The sequence below is a fragment of the Diorhabda carinulata genome, chromosome 11, assembly GCF_026250575.1.
Source record: "Diorhabda carinulata isolate Delta chromosome 11, icDioCari1.1, whole genome shotgun sequence".
Lineage (NCBI taxonomy): Eukaryota > Metazoa > Arthropoda > Insecta > Coleoptera > Chrysomelidae > Diorhabda > Diorhabda carinulata.
The window spans coordinates 11,826,900-11,843,902 of NC_079470.1; the positions used below are offsets into that span (position 1 = coordinate 11,826,900).

At 32.1% G+C, this 17,003-nt stretch overlaps 2 protein-coding genes across 7 annotated transcripts in view; one reads left to right on the plus strand and one right to left on the minus strand.

Annotated features, from left to right (window-relative positions):
• LOC130899657 (autism susceptibility gene 2 protein-like) overlaps window positions 1-14,987 on the plus strand; it is a 205,264-nt gene extending 190,277 nt beyond the window's left edge. For 3 of the 6 annotated variants that reach the window (XM_057809761.1, XM_057809764.1, XM_057809765.1), the window contains 10 exons: window positions 913-1,274; window positions 1,944-2,137; window positions 3,360-3,404; window positions 3,943-4,110; window positions 5,623-5,661; window positions 6,074-6,359; window positions 6,417-6,808; window positions 6,867-7,117; window positions 7,198-7,486; window positions 8,990-14,987. In XM_057809761.1, the coding sequence (XP_057665744.1) occupies window positions 913-1,274; window positions 1,944-2,137; window positions 3,360-3,404; window positions 3,943-4,110; window positions 5,623-5,661; window positions 6,074-6,359; window positions 6,417-6,808; window positions 6,867-7,117; window positions 7,198-7,486; window positions 8,990-9,109 (2,146 nt within the window). In that variant the 3' untranslated portion in view covers window positions 9,110-14,987. The remainder of the gene's footprint in view (window positions 1-912; window positions 1,275-1,943; window positions 2,138-3,359; window positions 3,405-3,942; window positions 4,111-5,622; window positions 5,662-6,073; window positions 6,360-6,416; window positions 6,809-6,866; window positions 7,118-7,197; window positions 7,487-8,989) is intronic. The other 3 variants (XM_057809760.1, XM_057809762.1, XM_057809763.1) reach the window with 3 other exon arrangements.
• A 637-nt stretch (window positions 14,988-15,624) lies between these two features.
• LOC130899660 (NADH-quinone oxidoreductase subunit B 2-like) lies at window positions 15,625-16,875 on the minus strand. The gene is made up of 4 exons (XM_057809771.1): window positions 16,731-16,875; window positions 16,316-16,623; window positions 16,044-16,232; window positions 15,625-15,953 (listed from the first exon to the last, which is right to left on the minus strand). Exons 2-4 carry the CDS (start codon window positions 16,621-16,623, stop codon window positions 15,815-15,817), a joined length of 636 nt encoding a protein of 211 aa, XP_057665754.1. The 5' UTR covers window positions 16,731-16,875; the 3' UTR covers window positions 15,625-15,814.
• Between the last annotated feature and the right edge of the window lie 128 nt (window positions 16,876-17,003).

A 17,003-nucleotide genomic window follows, 5' to 3' on the forward strand; every position in this document is an offset into this window, starting at 1 on the left:
TTTATAGCTATTGCTATATAGCCATCATTGATGGGATTCTAAAAAAATTTAAATATATTGTGTTTAATTATTATTCCATTAATAAAAATTATTAATAATTAATTGTGTAAAGCTTTTGCCCCTATCTAGGTGATCAAAACCTTTCATTTTCTGAAAATCACAAAAAAAAGCAAATTAAACTAATACTATGTCTCTCTATTAATTTGAATGGTGAATAGTGAATAAGCAAATCATCACTTTGCGAACTGACTGACATATTGTACGCAAATCACCAACTGACCAAACTACTACCAACTAACATGGTGCCATCTATTGTTCTACATGCACACCTCGCCTGCGGAACTTCCTTGCCATGACTTATGGCCCAACCCTCGTATATACTAGTTCACAGTTTTAAATTCCTTTTCAACACTCACATATTATCTTCGCCCGCATATGAGTTTATTTATTTGCAACTTTCCTTTGGACTAAGAGAAAGTATCATTTTCCATGAAAATTTCGTTCGACAGAGGATTCGAACCTGCGATCTCCGTGTTGGAAATTAAGCACTTTGACGAATTGTAGGTGGTATCGATTAAAAAAGCGTCGAACGTTCGATGTACGAGAAATTTAAAATAAAACGCCCCCCGCAATAATACTAGTATTATATACATCTCGTCGAAACTTCATAACGGTGTAGTTGGTAAGGTTGTCGAAGTGCTTAATTTCCAACACGGAGATCGGAGGTTCCAATCCCTCATCGAACGAAACATAACCTAAATTGTTATAAATTTTGTCAAGGAAATCTTTATTTATAAAAGATTTCTCAAAATGATATTAATTCGGAAAACAAGAATTGGAAACTATTATTTTACAAGTAAAACCAAAAAATAAAAATAATTATTAACAAACATATTAACGTTTTATTTACAGTAATGTCAGTAGCCTTAGTCGTACCAGTAACGCAACGACGACACTCAGCTGTCCCCCTCCCACCACCACAGTGTCTTCTAGTCTAGCACCAAGTAATTTGAGCAAACCATGGACGTCCAATACGCAATCAATCGCTCCAACGGCGGTAACTGCGGCAGTACCCCCAACACAACACAGTCCCGCCCCTCCAAGACCAACACCCCCTCTTCACTCATCATTCCCGACAACTCCCATGTTCGCAGCACCTTTACCGCCTCCCGTTTCGAGGGCTAGCCCCATGGCAGTGCCTTCAGCGATACCGTCAGCAAATCCCAATCCATTTTCGGCCGAAAGTTTGTTCCAGACCAATAAATATCCTACAAGTAAGTATTGTAATATTAAATTATTAGATAGAACAGGAAACCTCTAGATTTCGCGTAGCCAGCACGAGCCCTACTGTTCATGAAATTGTATAACATTGTTCGATGGGGTTTTACCTCCACCTCTGGCTGAGTAGAGGAAGGTTGGAGGTCGAGACAACATTAGGATTTTCTTTTTAATTTTTTTCTCCGCACCAGTGAGTTTGCGCCAAGCCGTGATGGTTTGCTCAAAGCCCCCGGGGGAGAAGAGGTTTTCCGAAGAGGTTTCTGGATCCCATCACCAACGTCTAGGTCCAATGGCTCTTTGAGGGGGAACAGATGCTCTTTCTCTCTCTTTCATTTCACATAATTCTTTAAAAACTTTGATTCTTATTTCATACTGTGTGAGTGGTAAAAAAATTATAAAATTTTGAGATGATGGATCCGCGTCTGCTGTTGAGGCTTTGGTATTTTTTTTCAGTTTGTGGAAAGTATTGTCGGTCCACATTTTCCAAATACGGGCTATAAATGAGACCCCACCAGTGAGCTCACCTGATGTTCCCTAAATTAGATGAAATCTGGGAAAACCCAGGCGATGGTATCCCTATTACACCATTAGAAGTTAATGTACAACTTATAAATAAATGAATGTAAATTATTTTCACCGTTCTAACTCTTTATTTTAATTTTTAGATCAAGCTGACATGTTGAGGAGGGAGCTAGATAGTAGATTTTTGGCGTCACAAGATCGAAGTTTAGGAGTAGCACCACCGCCATATTTGAGAACGGAAATGCATCAACATCAACATCATCACACACATGTGCATCAACATACGACATCGTTATTACCGCCACCGGCCGCTTCCAGTTTATACCCGTCTCAATTGGTAAGAAAATTCTAAAAACTAGTTATTTTAATAACTTTTATTATAAAAATTACTAATAAAAAAATTAAAAACATGTTCAATTTTAATAACCTTGTGTGTTCATAATAGTTTTTTGTGATAAAAACCGATGAATTATTTATGAACCTGTATAAATATTATCGAGTAGTCAATTAAAGTAAATCTCAAGTTCGAATAATTGCAGTAAAATGTTAAATATATTTCATTATTAATATTTAATGGGAAAATTGAATTTAATAGACAGCACAACTTTTCAATGTCACTTTTTCAATGCTGTATATTAAATTCTCAACATGTATATCAATAATATGAAAATAAACGAAATTTTCAATAAAAATTTTTCATTTATATTTAATACTTTGTTAACAAAATCGATTTTATATGATTAGATTAATCCATTCGATATAAAAATAGTATCAATGTGTTTCTGTTCACTTATTTGTATGTAGACACTTCAAACTTTATTCAATATTGTTACTTACTGGTAATTGTGTATACATATTCTAACCACATTCAACTATCTACATGTTTAACAACACAATTCACAAGCTTGTATAACAGATGGGTTAATTACAGACCAATTAGTGAACTACCCCTCTATATATGTATATACCTACAAAACTACTCATATTTAATTCATTGTTAAGGGTTGCTAATAGAATTTAACGCTGTCACTTTCACATTAATAAAATATTTCATTAGAAAATCAATGCTCTGTATAGTGTATCGGGTTTAAATTTATCAAAAGGCCGTAGACAATTTTCAATTAAATCTTCATCTATCAACATCTATAATTTAAAAATACATTTTCTAGTACTGTATATGTATAATCTTTATCGTAGTGAGATTGTGGCAAAATTAAAACCGAAGTGTACTAATTCTAATATATTTCCGACCTTTCGAATACTTATGTATTCATTGTCAGACCATAATTTTAGTCCTAGGGACGCTTTTTTAAGGGGAACCATCTAAAATTATAATCATTGTGATCTTGTGAAGACCGATATTGGTTTGCTACCACAAACAGCAATAATTTTTTCCTAACCAATATCTAAACAATTCTTTTACTCATATACAGAGTCGTCTATAAGTTGGTCTCATAATGTACATTTATCTAATGATTTGAGAATTGTTTATAAGGAGAAAACATTTTCTTGTTTAGTAATAAATCTTTTTGGTATGTTCTAACAAATTTTTTTTGCAGTCTTTAACACCGGTGGAGCCCCTTGCAAGACGACGAGAAAGTAGTGTAAGTAGGACAGACATCTCAGTATTTAGAAAATAGATTTAAAGGTCATCAATACGATAAAAAAAATAAAACTGCATAAACGAATTATGTAATATGAAAAAAAAAACATAAATTCAATTATGTAGATTCAAACATTTTTGCAACAGAATCTGATATACAAAAAAGATAATGTTTAAAAATGATTCACAGAAAGCTATAAAAAATTTATAGCTCAATATTGTTAATTCTAATAAAACTACAAATAATTTAATTGATTACTACTACATATTTTTGAGATGATAAACTAAATTTCCATTTTGACTTTATTTTTATTTTGATATTCATGATGTAACCGATCTATTGAGTAATATGAATAAGCAAAGTGTCAATATCATTTATTGATAAAGACTGAAAGTAGTCGAAACGTCAAAATTTTTATCTATCTTCAAAAATTATTAAAAAAAAAAAACTAATTTTATAAAAGATGAGACCTAGAATCAAGTCGATTTAAAAACATAATTTAAAAAATTATTCGATAATCTTATTGAATTTGTTTTAGTTTAAGGACATTCCTAAGCTTGGTAGTGTTGATTCGCCGTTCTACAGACAAAATATCGGCTTACCTGGAACTTATCCGGGATACACTCCAAGTTTGATGCATCCGGGAATAACTACAGGACCAACGCCTTTTGTACCACCAAATCATCTGCCTACGTTCCAACCAAAGGTAAATTATATTTTTTTCACATACCCAATTAAAACTTTGCATCCGGTTGAAATGTCGGATTTATTAACTGGAATTATATTGAAATAAAAATCTTTGAATATATGATAAATACCTAAAATGGTTTTCTTTTATTCTATATATTATTTTTATTCTCTCAAAATTCATCATTTAAAATTATAGACTTGATCTGAAGCAGCTGTTTAACGCGTTGAGCCCCTACCAAACTTGATAAACTTTCCCTTGGGCCCAAAAACTCTTTTTGGTCATTTTACACTCCATATATGGGGTGTGGATCCAAGTAAAATAAAGGAAAAATTTATTTGAAATAAAAAGTGCCAAAAAATGATGTTTTTTGTGCGTCCGAGGGAAAGTTGAAACTAAAGCTTTCCCCAATGCCCAGGGCAGTCCTAGTAAGTAAAGTTTTCTGTATTACCAAGGAGTTGATCATGCAAAAAAATCGGATTTCTATGACCCAGGACAGTCTATCCAAAATATAAAATATATTTAAAAACGGTCCCTTGGACTGAGGAGAAAATTTGAAATAAAATAAGTCGTCTGACTATTCCAGCCAGTAGAAAAAGTTCATTTGCGGGCCTAGTTATAACACATTTTCTTGATTAAAATGTTTGATGTAAGTAAAGGTTTTGATACATTAAATATTTCATTCATAATAATATGTCCATTATTAAAAATGATACAGTATCATACGATTTGCTTCATATTAACCACATCTATCCATTATTTCCATACAAATCCATCCGTACTCCATTCACAGCAAGATTTCTGTTTGGTCATATTGCTTATGGTCAACATTTCAAAAATATTTAGAAATTATTTAGAAAGATGAATATTTGAGATACATTCATCAAATTGTTTTATAGCTAACTAATTTTTATGGTAATAGATATGTAAAAAATTATATATACGTGTATCATGTGGGATGCAATTCATACCATTATACGGTGTGCGAAAGCAAAATGGAATAAATTCTTCATTTCAGTTACTGTACATATTTATGAGAAATCCTGAAATATGTCAAAACATTTTTTTACTGAAAATATGATTCCTATGTTTGAAAATATTCTTTTTATCAAAAATTTTATCATTTTCAAGTTTATTGCAATAACCTAACCTAACAAAATACAATCATATAACACCAAACTGTACAGGCTCTATGAAGACCCCAGCCTGGTGAATTACTACCTCATGCACCCTATTCGCCAGATTCAGGCTTTTCGGATTATTTTCTGTTCCCAGACTTGAAAAAATGGCTCGGTTTTTAAAGATTTAGGTTAGGTTAGGATGTAAAAAATTGGGGTTCGTACTTCTAATACGAACAGGATTCAAATTGAAGATCGCATTTTCAAGTTTAAGAATGTAAAAATTTAAATTTGACATGTTTCAAAAATATATATAGTAACCAAAATAATGAAATTATTTCATTTGTATATCATTCACAAGCATGCGCTAAGCTATTAGCCCCCCTAACAAACGCTTTTTTTTTGTCCACAGTCGATGACCCCTCAAGATCCATCCAAGCCTAAAATTGTGGTATGTAAATTTTTTCTCGAACGGTACAAATTAATTATTGTTATAATTGTGTTTGTGGGCAATCATTGCTTTCGGTCATTATTCTAACCATTTCATTTCTCATAATCTAACACATTTTATTAGTTCTAATCACTTAGTAAAACATTGTGAGCTGTTCAACTATGATTAGAACAAATTTAATTATTTGAATTGTTGACCCAAAGATGTTATAAAAGAAGATACAAACATCTTGATGTTTTTCTACGAAAGCTGCTACAAGAGATTACGTTCATAATAAAATGTTTTATAATTTAATCAATAAATTTTCACTTTATTCCAATGAAACTGGAAGTACTTCGTCATCTACTTCAACAAACTTCGTTGCCTACTGATAAAGTCTTCTGCAATTGTAAATATTAATATTTTTCTTCAGAAAACTGGTAAATGGAACGCAATGCACGTCCGAGTGGCATGGGAAATCTATCACCATCAACAAAAAAGCGGCGAAGCAAAAGGCAGTCTGGCATCAGCTACAGCCGCTGCGAAATCATCTGCTGATCTTCTTCGGCCGCCGACGCACCTTTTCTCTCCTAGTGTGCATTCTAGACCGCCTCACGATCTACCATCGTTCCCAATGTCGTTATCAAGCCATCGACCACCTGGATTCGATCAAACTCACCATCCAAGTTCGTTGTTTTCATCACCAGCAGGTCATATGGGTAAGTTGAATATTCATATGCAAGAACAGATTATTATAATTATTTTATTTGATGTAGGTAAATCACCATTCACCGGTAGTTCAACTATGTCGCCATTTACGCGTTATGGTGCTGGTCCTTTAGGTCCGGCTTCTACATCTCCATTTACAATGTCGCCTTTCGCAAGAGAAAGTCATTTAGGACTAGGACCACTTCACCATGATCCTTGGCGTTCATTACAACGCACGATTCCGAATTTCCCGCCGGCCGTAAATCCTCTACCGCCGACATTGCCGGGTTTAGGACCAGGACCGCCCGCACCTTGGACTATCAAACCAGATCCGATTCTAGAACAGAGAGAACGAGAAGCTAGAGAAAGAGAAGAAAGGGAGAGGGAAAGACTAAGAAGAGAACGAGAAGAACGAGAAAGAAGAGAACGTGAAGAAAAACAGAGAAGATTAGAACAACAGGTAAGTTTGAAACAAAATTTTTGTTTTGTTTTTTGATTAACTAAATATTTATTTATAGCAACAAGAACAACGCGAAAGAGAACGAAAAGAAAGAGAAAAACGAGAAATGGAAAGAAGAGAATTGGAAAGGCAAAGGGAAAGAGAAAGGGAAAGACTTTTGCAAGAACAACGGTTGGCGGAAACAGCTAAGATGCAAGCACCGTTAATAAGAGACCGATCACCATTGAGAAACGGCGACTTATCAGAAATTAGAGTAAAAGAAGAACCCAGAATAAAAGAAGAGGATATAATGGCTAGATCTGACCCTAGGTATTTATTTCAAATAGTTTTTTCTAAATATCTTTTTAAAATTTCAGTTAGAAAACAAATAAAATAAAAAGTCTCAAAAGAAATAACAATTACAGGTACAACCCGTTCTTAAGGCATCCGGGTTCTTTACCACCTCCACCTCCAGGACCTCCAGCTTCGGTGTTGGATCGTTCGAGAATGCTTTCACACGCTTTACCTCCTCACCCGTATCACACCCCTACGACACATTGGGGTGTACCGCCCGCAGATCCCTTCTACAGATATACTTACAATCCAATCATGGATGCCATGAGAGCGCAAGAAGAAAGGGAAAGAGCGAGTTTCTTCGGGGCATACGGTGCTCATCATCCTAGCCAGCTAAGACCCAAGGTAAGCCGTCAAGAAATTACTTCACTAAGTTGTCTACTTTTATTTTATTATATATATATTCTCCAGCAAAATCGAAGCTTGGATCTTCCAATTTCAATAAATTTGTTTCAAATTATTTAATTTTGGTCAAACTATTAATGAATTTAAAAGGGGGTTCTTGTAAATTGTGGTATAAACTTGATAAAGTTCATAATCCATTATCAATTACTTTTAAAAAAGCTCTATTGGATAGAGTTCAGGGCTTTTAACCGCTCATACTATTTCTTGCATTGTGATCTCTTTACGGTTAATCTAAAGTTGAGTATAATATGTAAAGTAGAATTTTTCCAAAATGTTTTTCACATATTTGAAGATTTTTTTTAATGATAAGGCATTCTAAAACAAGCTAATTTCTTCTCAGAGAATCTGCACTCGATGCATTATGCAAGGATAGTGTCCTGTAATTAATCTAAATACTTTTTTGATATGGTAATACCAACAATGAACTGTTGAAATGAATTATTCTGTAGGTATTAACTCAATATCTACAGGTTCCTTAATGTCATTGAAAAAAACCTAAATAGACGTTTCAAAAAGTTTTTGCAGCTGGAGTCTGCAGAAAATGATGCAATTTGAGCCTCAATATCACATCCATTCCCTAAAATGGAATGGGTACCAAAAGACAGTAGGGGATATGCATAAGAATTATCTTGACTGAAACACGAAAAATTAATTGATCTGAAAAACAAAAGTTGGAGAGAGATATAAAAAGAAACTACTCAAGAGACTAGATGTTCTTGATTTTTTATCAATCTTTCAAAAATTATTTAAAAAAAAAACTATTTTTAAAACAGAAGAGACCTAAATTAAGAATATTTAGAAGCATTAATAATGAAAACATTAGCTTAAATACTTACCCTACAATAAAAAAATATTTTTGAAATATAACACCTGTTTGCCGAGTTCTGCTCCTGTGGAATGACTCTTTTCTTCTAGGGGTATAATTCTAAGGCCTCATCGAAGAAAAATGTCTTTTATTTAAAAATATAATATTTCGTATTGTCATATTTCAACGATATTTGTAAATAACATCAATAGCAGTTGTCAAAAATAAATTCATGAAAATAAAATCTCATTTTCTCACAAAAGTATTTTCATCTTAAGAAATATTCACTAGATACTTAATTTGTATCTAATATGTCAGATACTATTCTCGAAATTATCTTGTATCTGAAATACTTAATTTAAAAATATTTTTCTTTTTGTACTCCAGATATTTTGTACATCTCTGATATTAAGATGACAAGTCACTGTGGACCACATTAATATTACTACATACCATTTCTTAAATTTTAGCAAATTTACATGTTTTGCTTAACAAAAAATTTATTTTATTTAAAAATTGTGCGGAAACAAAAAAAAACAGTAAAAGAGTTGTTTATGGAAAGTGTCAGCTAAATGTTGCTGGAGAGTATATTTGGTTACTTAAAAATATAATTGAGAGCATTAATTTTTCATTTTAAGGATCCCGCGCTGATGCACTTAAGAACAGTACCGGGTCCTGGTCCTCCACCTCCTCCAACCAGTCACAAGATCAGCATAACTCCACCTACGGATCTACACAAGAAAGAGGAACCTCGATAGCATCGACAAAATATTGTAAAGGCTGATGATGAAGGACTCTTAAAATACGAAACGTTGTAAAAGATATCGAAGCACCAAAATTAAAGAAGATGGCACTTGATACTAAGATCAAAATTAATTTGTTGGCGAGATTTTATTTTATAAAAATTTATTTATATCACTATAGGCAGGAAAAAATAATAGAAAGATCAAAATTCAATTAAAACAATCTCAGTTTGTGACAGTTTTTGACATATTTGAGATATTCTAATATTTATAATTATGTCAAATGCTTTTTCGATATTTATAAATGTGTAAGCTGAATTAAACAATATATTTGTGGGCCGAAAGAAAAAAAATTTTCTAAAATAGTGTTCTGTTGTGCCATCTTCTAAAGACTTTTCAATTTTTTTTATATAGATATATATGGTGGATCAAAAAAAATATTGTTTTCAAATATTATAATTGTGATTAAAATCGCGAGTGTTTCAAGTGGAAGATGCTAAAGTTTGAAGGAAAGTGTACATTATATTTTAGGGACCAAAATTTATTTATATTGTTTAAAAACTGTAAAATCGGTGATTTTAGTTGTCGAGAAAAATCAATAAGGTAGAGAGTCGAAGCATCTTTTTTGTTTTCGCCCCTATATGAATACTGCAATAGATCAAACAATTGTACATTTCGACTACTAAAACTTTAGCATCTCGAATGAAACATTTTAAACATGAATTATTAAACAATATATCAGCTTTTAAAAACAATTTTACCTGAAGGTGTAACCTCCAGAAGATTTTCAAAAATTTAAATATTAGCGACCACATTTTTTAGGAACTTTTAATTTTAACTTTATGATCTCATATAGCATAATCAAAAGGGACTAGCAATAGATCCCAGAACATATTTTTGCAATGGTTTTATATGTGTGTGTAGATTAATGCATATATACATATACAATTGAGTTGTATACAGGATGTCTACGTTATATAATTTTATATATATATATATATATATATATATATATATATATATATATATATATATATATAATAAGGAATTATACTTTTTGTAGACTGCATCTGGAACATTAAACGTTCTTTAAGGAGATGAAACCTCGAATTATAAAAGCAGAAACAGTAATTCCACCTTTGTTTTCTAATTTATGTAATTTATAGCACTAAGAAAGATAGAGAAACATAAAGTTTAGTATCCTTCATGATCTTATTGGTTCAATCTTCTTCTTTAACCGGCGCTACGGTCCTTTGAGAACCAGGGCCTTCTCAACAATCGACTGCCAATCTTTTCTGTCCTGAGCATGGTGCCTCCAACGTCGAACCTCTAACTGAATCAGAACCGCCAACCAGCAAAAGGCGATGTTTTCCACTTAGTCATCGTCCTCTCAAGAACTATACAAGGCTCTGCGCAGATATCGATCAGTAGGCATCCTCTCCACGTGTCCCAGCCACCTCAGACACGCCCCAGGATGAACGCCATCTGTCTCAGCTCAGCATTCCTTTAGATCCTCCACACACCTTTCTCGCAAACAAGGTTAAAAATCTTTCGTAGGATCTTCCGTTCCCATCAGTTTAAAATCCGCTCATTTGTCGTCGTCGTAGTCCATATCTCGCATTATTGTCTAGTAAATTGTGAGCTTTGACGTTTGTGAAAGCCCTCTAAACTTGAACGCTCTCTGAATTGCACAGAATATCCGTTGTCACGTCATTATTTTCAGTTATCAAGGCCCCAAGATATTTGAATTGGTGGCACACAGGGACTTAAAACGTGGTTTGGGAGATCGGTTTTCTGTACATTGATTTTGAGTCCTCTTACTTCACCTGATTGCTCGAACTCCCAAGTAGTTCGTGCCATGATCATCCACATAAGTGAAGTGCTGTGTAAGCCTATTGCAAATAATTCCTCTATGGTTCGTTTGGATGCTCATTGCGACACCTTTCAGTGAGAAATTGAACACTGTCGTCGCTAGTGAGTCTCCCTGACGCGTGTAAAAACTGTGCTTAGAGACTACGATACCTTTACTCTGCCAGAGGCGTTCCTCATTATCATTCCAACCATAAACACCAGCTTCTTTGGGACGCCAAACCCCACTTCTTCCTTTCTATTCAACCCAATAGGGCTTGTTCAAATATATTAATTGAGTATTGTCAGAATATGATAGACACCCTTTCAAAAATAAACGATTCACTTGAAGTTATCAGCATTTATGAAAATAATGTAAGTATATTTTAGATTCTTTTTTGTTCAATCAAGACATACCTGTATACATCAATTTTTCATTATCCCAACAATGTAGTTATTACCTTAAATGTCGAAATGTCGAAGGTACCACTGTTGCTTCCTGAAATGTAAACATTGATTTCAATATTTAAACTAAGAATTTGGGTATTGACCACCTTTTTCAATATCGAATAATCTAGTTCTACTTTTTGTATTATATATTAAAATATCATTTTACATATCAGTTCAGTATCAGTTAAACTGTGAAAAATACTGAAAGGAAACCAAACTGAGACGAAGAACTGACGGGATAAGTACACATGCAGTGCGTGTTTTTGAATGTGGCTTGTTGGTGCACATCCTGATCACTTTTTTAAGCAATTGACTTATTTGGAACACATCCAGAACTTGTACTTATTGTTTTGTTGATATGCATCCAGAGTACGTTCTGAGGCAATTGACCTATTTCAGTTCTAAAAATTCCTGTCGCGTCAGGTTGTTCTTATGTCGAAGGAACGCAAATGTCGAAGTACTAAGCTTTAGTTCATCGTCTTCTTTTTTTATCGGTTTCTTCAGCTTTAAAGCTCAAGCTACTGTAATGAGCCAGTCTTGATATGTAATGTTGCGAGATTATTATATAAGTGGTATGTGCAATACTAATAACTATTTGAATGCGATTCAGATTAGTACATGGGGCACAAACCAAACACTGCACACAAACGGACAACAGCATTGAATAGAACCTAAACGGGGATATCTTTTAAAAACATTAGTTTCGACTGAGACTGAATTGAGAACTAATATGACCATGTAAAAGGACCTAAAAGTATATTTATTGTTTTAATCCATTCTATAAAGGATGTCTCAAAATTAAACAAATTGAAGATATATTTTTTAGTCTTTAGATTATTATTTTTTATTGCATATTTCTGAAATAATATTTCGCTGGTATTCTACCAACATTTTCCCTAATAATACTGTTTTTTCAAGCTGTGGCTAAATTTCACTGATACAGTGTTAATTTTCGCCCTGTAATTCAAGGGTGGTAGTGGGTTCGATGACATTAAGTTCAAATAATCCTTTGAAAATTATTCATTGAGGGAAATATTTCTGAACTGAACATTAACAAAATAGTACTCTACCAAAAAATTTTTCATGTAGTAATTGAATCGTTTCAAGGGCTGTACGGCATGTATCACCTTCTTGTCGAAGCCAAATCGTTCAATTTTGACATAAAAACCTGTATTATCATGTAGTGTAGTACCAGCTAGAGCTTGTCCAAACAAATTTTCAAAAATTTATTGTCTAATAGTGCCTCTAGGACATATTGCACCCAATGCTGCTAAGAATTTGTAGCAAAATGGCGAAAACAAATTTTGGTTTAATTTTGGGACTGCCGTTGTATCAGTTTTTTGCCATTTACGTCATTACTATTTTCATTGAATTAAATATAAAATGCTATAATTTGTTTACATTTCATAAAAGCCGTTAGAACTTTAACCTGTGATTCCCTTTAACAGATTTTAAATTTGATATCGTAAAAAAAAGAAAACCTGAGGTGCATTAAATGTAAAAATTGTAATTTATGTAAATGTCGTGATTCTCTTGAAATAGTTGCACACCATTTTTGTACATAATAATAAGGAAAATTTGATATTGCATTATAATATGATAGTTAAGCTTTAATTAGCGTTGTAAAACATACAGAGCGAGCCAATGAAGAGGCTAATTGATTGAATAAGTTCTTGTGTTCTTATTAAAATAGAAAAAAAGTAATAATCCAATAATTAAGTCCTGGAAAAACCTTTAGTTTGGTTATAAGAAATCAGATTCACTTTCCGTTGACTATGTTCACTTAGTATTCAATTATGTCTACTAATACAGGATCGAAACATCAAAATTATAGAAGGCTAGATTAAAAATAAAAGGGTAGTATGTTATTTTTGTTCCTTTAAAATTTTTCCTAATAAGAAATATCCTCTACCTAATTTTTTTATTGAAATACCATTTTACAAATTAATTTGAATAAAACTCATTATGATGATCATTTTGAAGTACCAAAAATCACTTGATACTGTTTCTGTTCATTTCGTATCCATTTTGTCATTGAATAGTGTTCTTATCTCTTATTAAAGCATTTTTATCATTCAGTGTTCATTCTATAGCTATTTTGTAAGTGAGCCAATTAATATTAATGGATTAAACTTTCATTTTATTTATAAAAATATTGAGAATGGTTTAAATATTGTTGTAACCGAGATATGGGGGTTCAAAGTTTGAAAATATGAATTCTATCATTGTTATCCTTTAAAAATTAATATAAATCCAAATAATGGAAATATTGAGTCAAACTTTTTAAAAGAACCTTCTTAAAGGATCATTTTATTCATAATATCCTTTAAGGCTTTATTGGCTCGTCCAGTACATTGAATCGATGGTGGTGATGCAGTGGTGGTAAAAGAAAAATATTTGATTGTATTAGACTTGTCGTTTTGTTCATGTAGGAGAAGTATTCAGAACTGCCTAAAGAGTTATTGTAAATAATATACAAAAAAAGCTTATGGACATTTGAAGATTATTAATTGTAAAATTGAAAGTTCATGTTATATGCCGTTTTTTATTTAGCATTTTTTTTGTTTCTTTTTATCCTAATTTATTTTGTATATATGTTTTTTAGGTAATTTATTTAAGACTGATGACTAATCATCTTCATTCTTCTATAGTTGTGTTTTTTTATTTATATATGTGGTATACATATGAGAAGTGAAGAAAAATCAAAATGTTAAACAAAAAAATGTTTTCAACTCAACTAGAATAAATATATATTTTGTCGTTTACCTCAGTCCTAATATTACATCCTATTTCTCCAAACATATTATTAACATTTGTTTTCATTATTTTTTGCAAAACTTTTATACTTTCCAAAATTATGTTCTTATTGAATTTTGATTTATCTTCATTACTCTATCATATGTTTGAATATTGGTCACTTTAAACGTTTGTATTTTCAAATTACTCGGTACTTGCAAAAAAAATTATATTCTTATAAGTGATGAGCCATTGTACTCATCAAATTTTTTTTCGAAATTGGAATCTATTTTTAAAACAACTAATATTAGGTTGTTATCCTTGAAAGTGACCAACTTTTATCCAATAGTCGACTTTTAATTAATTAATTTGTTATTCAGTTTACTTTGTAATGTATGCACCACAGTACAAACGTTTTTATAATAATTTTATTGAAATTAATTTCAAAATATATGTTCTGTGGTTCATACGAGGGTTGTGGATTTCTCTTCCCAGTTGTGACATCGTAAGCTTATAATTAAATAAGTCTTTAACGGTCAGTTTGTGAACATATTATTCTATTTTGGGAAAAATAAATCGTTTTTAACACAATACATACAAAAATATATATCATATACCATTACTCGACTAATTTTATGATTTTAAATCAAATATTGAACCTTTAATATGTACACAAACTGGTCTCTAAAATCTCTTGTAGATAAACGCTTTTTAAATAAATTTCAACATGTAGATAAATCACTGTGCTGTATTCAATGTTTGTTAGGAAACAATTTTTTATGTGTATGATTCTGAAAGAATCGCGTGATGTAATATAATAATAAATATTGTTTCTATAATATTAGAAACATTAGTCATAGTTTTGTTTTTTTTTCTTTTCCCGTTTCCCAAGATATAATTATCAGTTTCTACTTCAAATTATTTTGATGAGCAGTGCCCAAATTGCGCCGTTAATGATAGAGAGAAGTGGATTAGTGACTAAGACCCCTATATTAAGTAAGTGTAAACACATGGCTCCATAATGAATAGTTTCTAAGGAAGACACCCCAAAATAAACTTGATCAGCGTGCTACCGTCGTCTAATAGGAAGTATTTGTTATGATGGAATACAAGCCGTAGTGGTGTACTCTAGACATAATGGAGTGTAAGGAAATCCTACAAGATTTCGTGAGTCAGTTTGTTTGCGCGCCTGTCAATGACGAAGTAAAGTCGCTCGCCAGATTGAGATCAGCAAAACCACCAATGGAGCTAAAGTCCATTCTTGCTATTATGTCTCCAAATGGTCTGTTTACAAGGCAAGCTCTGAGGAGATGGATAGATACAATCTAAACCACACAGCAACAGGCCTTATATCTCTCTAACCAAAAAACTACTCCGATTAAATAGGCGGGAAATTTGATTAGATATTTACCCTCAGTTGTCTAAGAAGCCTTCAAGCCTTACACAATTTATTGTGTAAATATGTTTTACACATAATCAAGAATTGAAAAAAAAGATTAAATATCAGGTTTATTTTCCCAAAAAAGCATTGGGGAAACATGTGGAATCGAAATAATTTATTACACTTCTGTAAGTAAATACAACAGAAATCACTTAGACTTACAATAATCAAAAAAGACAATTATTTACAATCAAAATGGTCTTGAACATTGGATGTACTTAATTTGCTAAATTCAAACAAATTTTTTATTTTCTATACCACATCTGTAAAGTATTCATTCTTTTAACTTTTTTCTGTAATTGCAGAACTCCATAAAGGAGGGCCTCGGCTGTTGGAGGACACCCAGGTACATAAATATCCACAGGAATAATTCTATCACAACCCCTAAAAATTATGTCATTTCAATTTCTCATAAAATGAGAATGAAAATTAGTTATGAAGTAAAAATAAAATAGTAATTTTGAGTGCAATTACCTTACAACTGAGTAAGAATAATGATAATATCCACCACCATTAGCACAACTTCCCATTGAAATAACCCATCTTGGTTCAGGCATTTGATCATATACTTTTCTTAAAGCTGGTGCCATTTTATTAGTTAAAGTGCCTGCTACAATAATTACATCTGCTTGACGTGGGGAAGCTCTGAAGACTACACCATATCTAAAGAATTAACTGTTATCTTATTCGTATGGATAAATGGAAATATAATAAACAATATTAAGGTTATAGTTTTTGTAACCTACCTGTCCATATCGTATCTAGGGGCAGCGATGTGCATCATTTCCACAGCACAACAGGCTAGACCAAAAGTAAGGGGCCATATAGAATTTTTTCGTCCCCAATTGAGAAGATCGTCAAGCCGGGCAAAGGCGTATTCTCCTAAATTGCTTTTGTTTGGTTTAAAGGGAGAATATGGTCTGTCAGCTGGGACAGGTTGAGTTGATTGGTCTCTTTTTTGGAATTGAACATTTCCAAAACTACATGTTAACGTTCTCAATATATTTGGGGCTATAACGGTTTCTTTGAACGGTACAAGTGCAGTTCGTAACATCTAAAAAAAAGGTGGAAAGTCTATATCAACTATTTTTAGGTTACCCCATTAACACTACTCCCAAATTTGATATATAAATATATTGGTTTATAAATGACAATACAAACCTTTGTAATCAAAAAATTTAATTGTCAATAAAGCTAGAGTAATTTAAAATTATTGTGGATATTTACGTAATTTATTTCTCTTCCACTCTTCTGTTTGATGAGTGAGTGACATCATTTAACATTACTTCTACTTTTTTAACAATATACGTATGCAACCAAAAAGCCCATTATGTATAAACATCTCAATGGAAATATTTTAAAAACTTGTTTATCATAATGAGGTGTAATTACTAATAATTGAAGTAGTAATTGAATTAATAACACTATTGAAAT

Excerpts from the sequence above, each read along its gene's own strand:
- LOC130899660 (XM_057809771.1), bottom strand. The coding sequence starts at position 16,623 with ATGTTACGAACTGCACTTGTACCGTTCAAAGAAACCGTTATAGCCCCA. Across the intron at positions 16,233-16,315 it reads CCTAGATACGATATGGACAG|ATATGGTGTAGTCTTCAGAG; the intron begins GTAGGTTACAAA and ends TTAATTCTTTAG. Across the intron at positions 15,954-16,043 it reads TATTCTTACTCAGTTGTAAG|GGGTTGTGATAGAATTATTC; the intron begins GTAATTGCACTC and ends CATAATTTTTAG.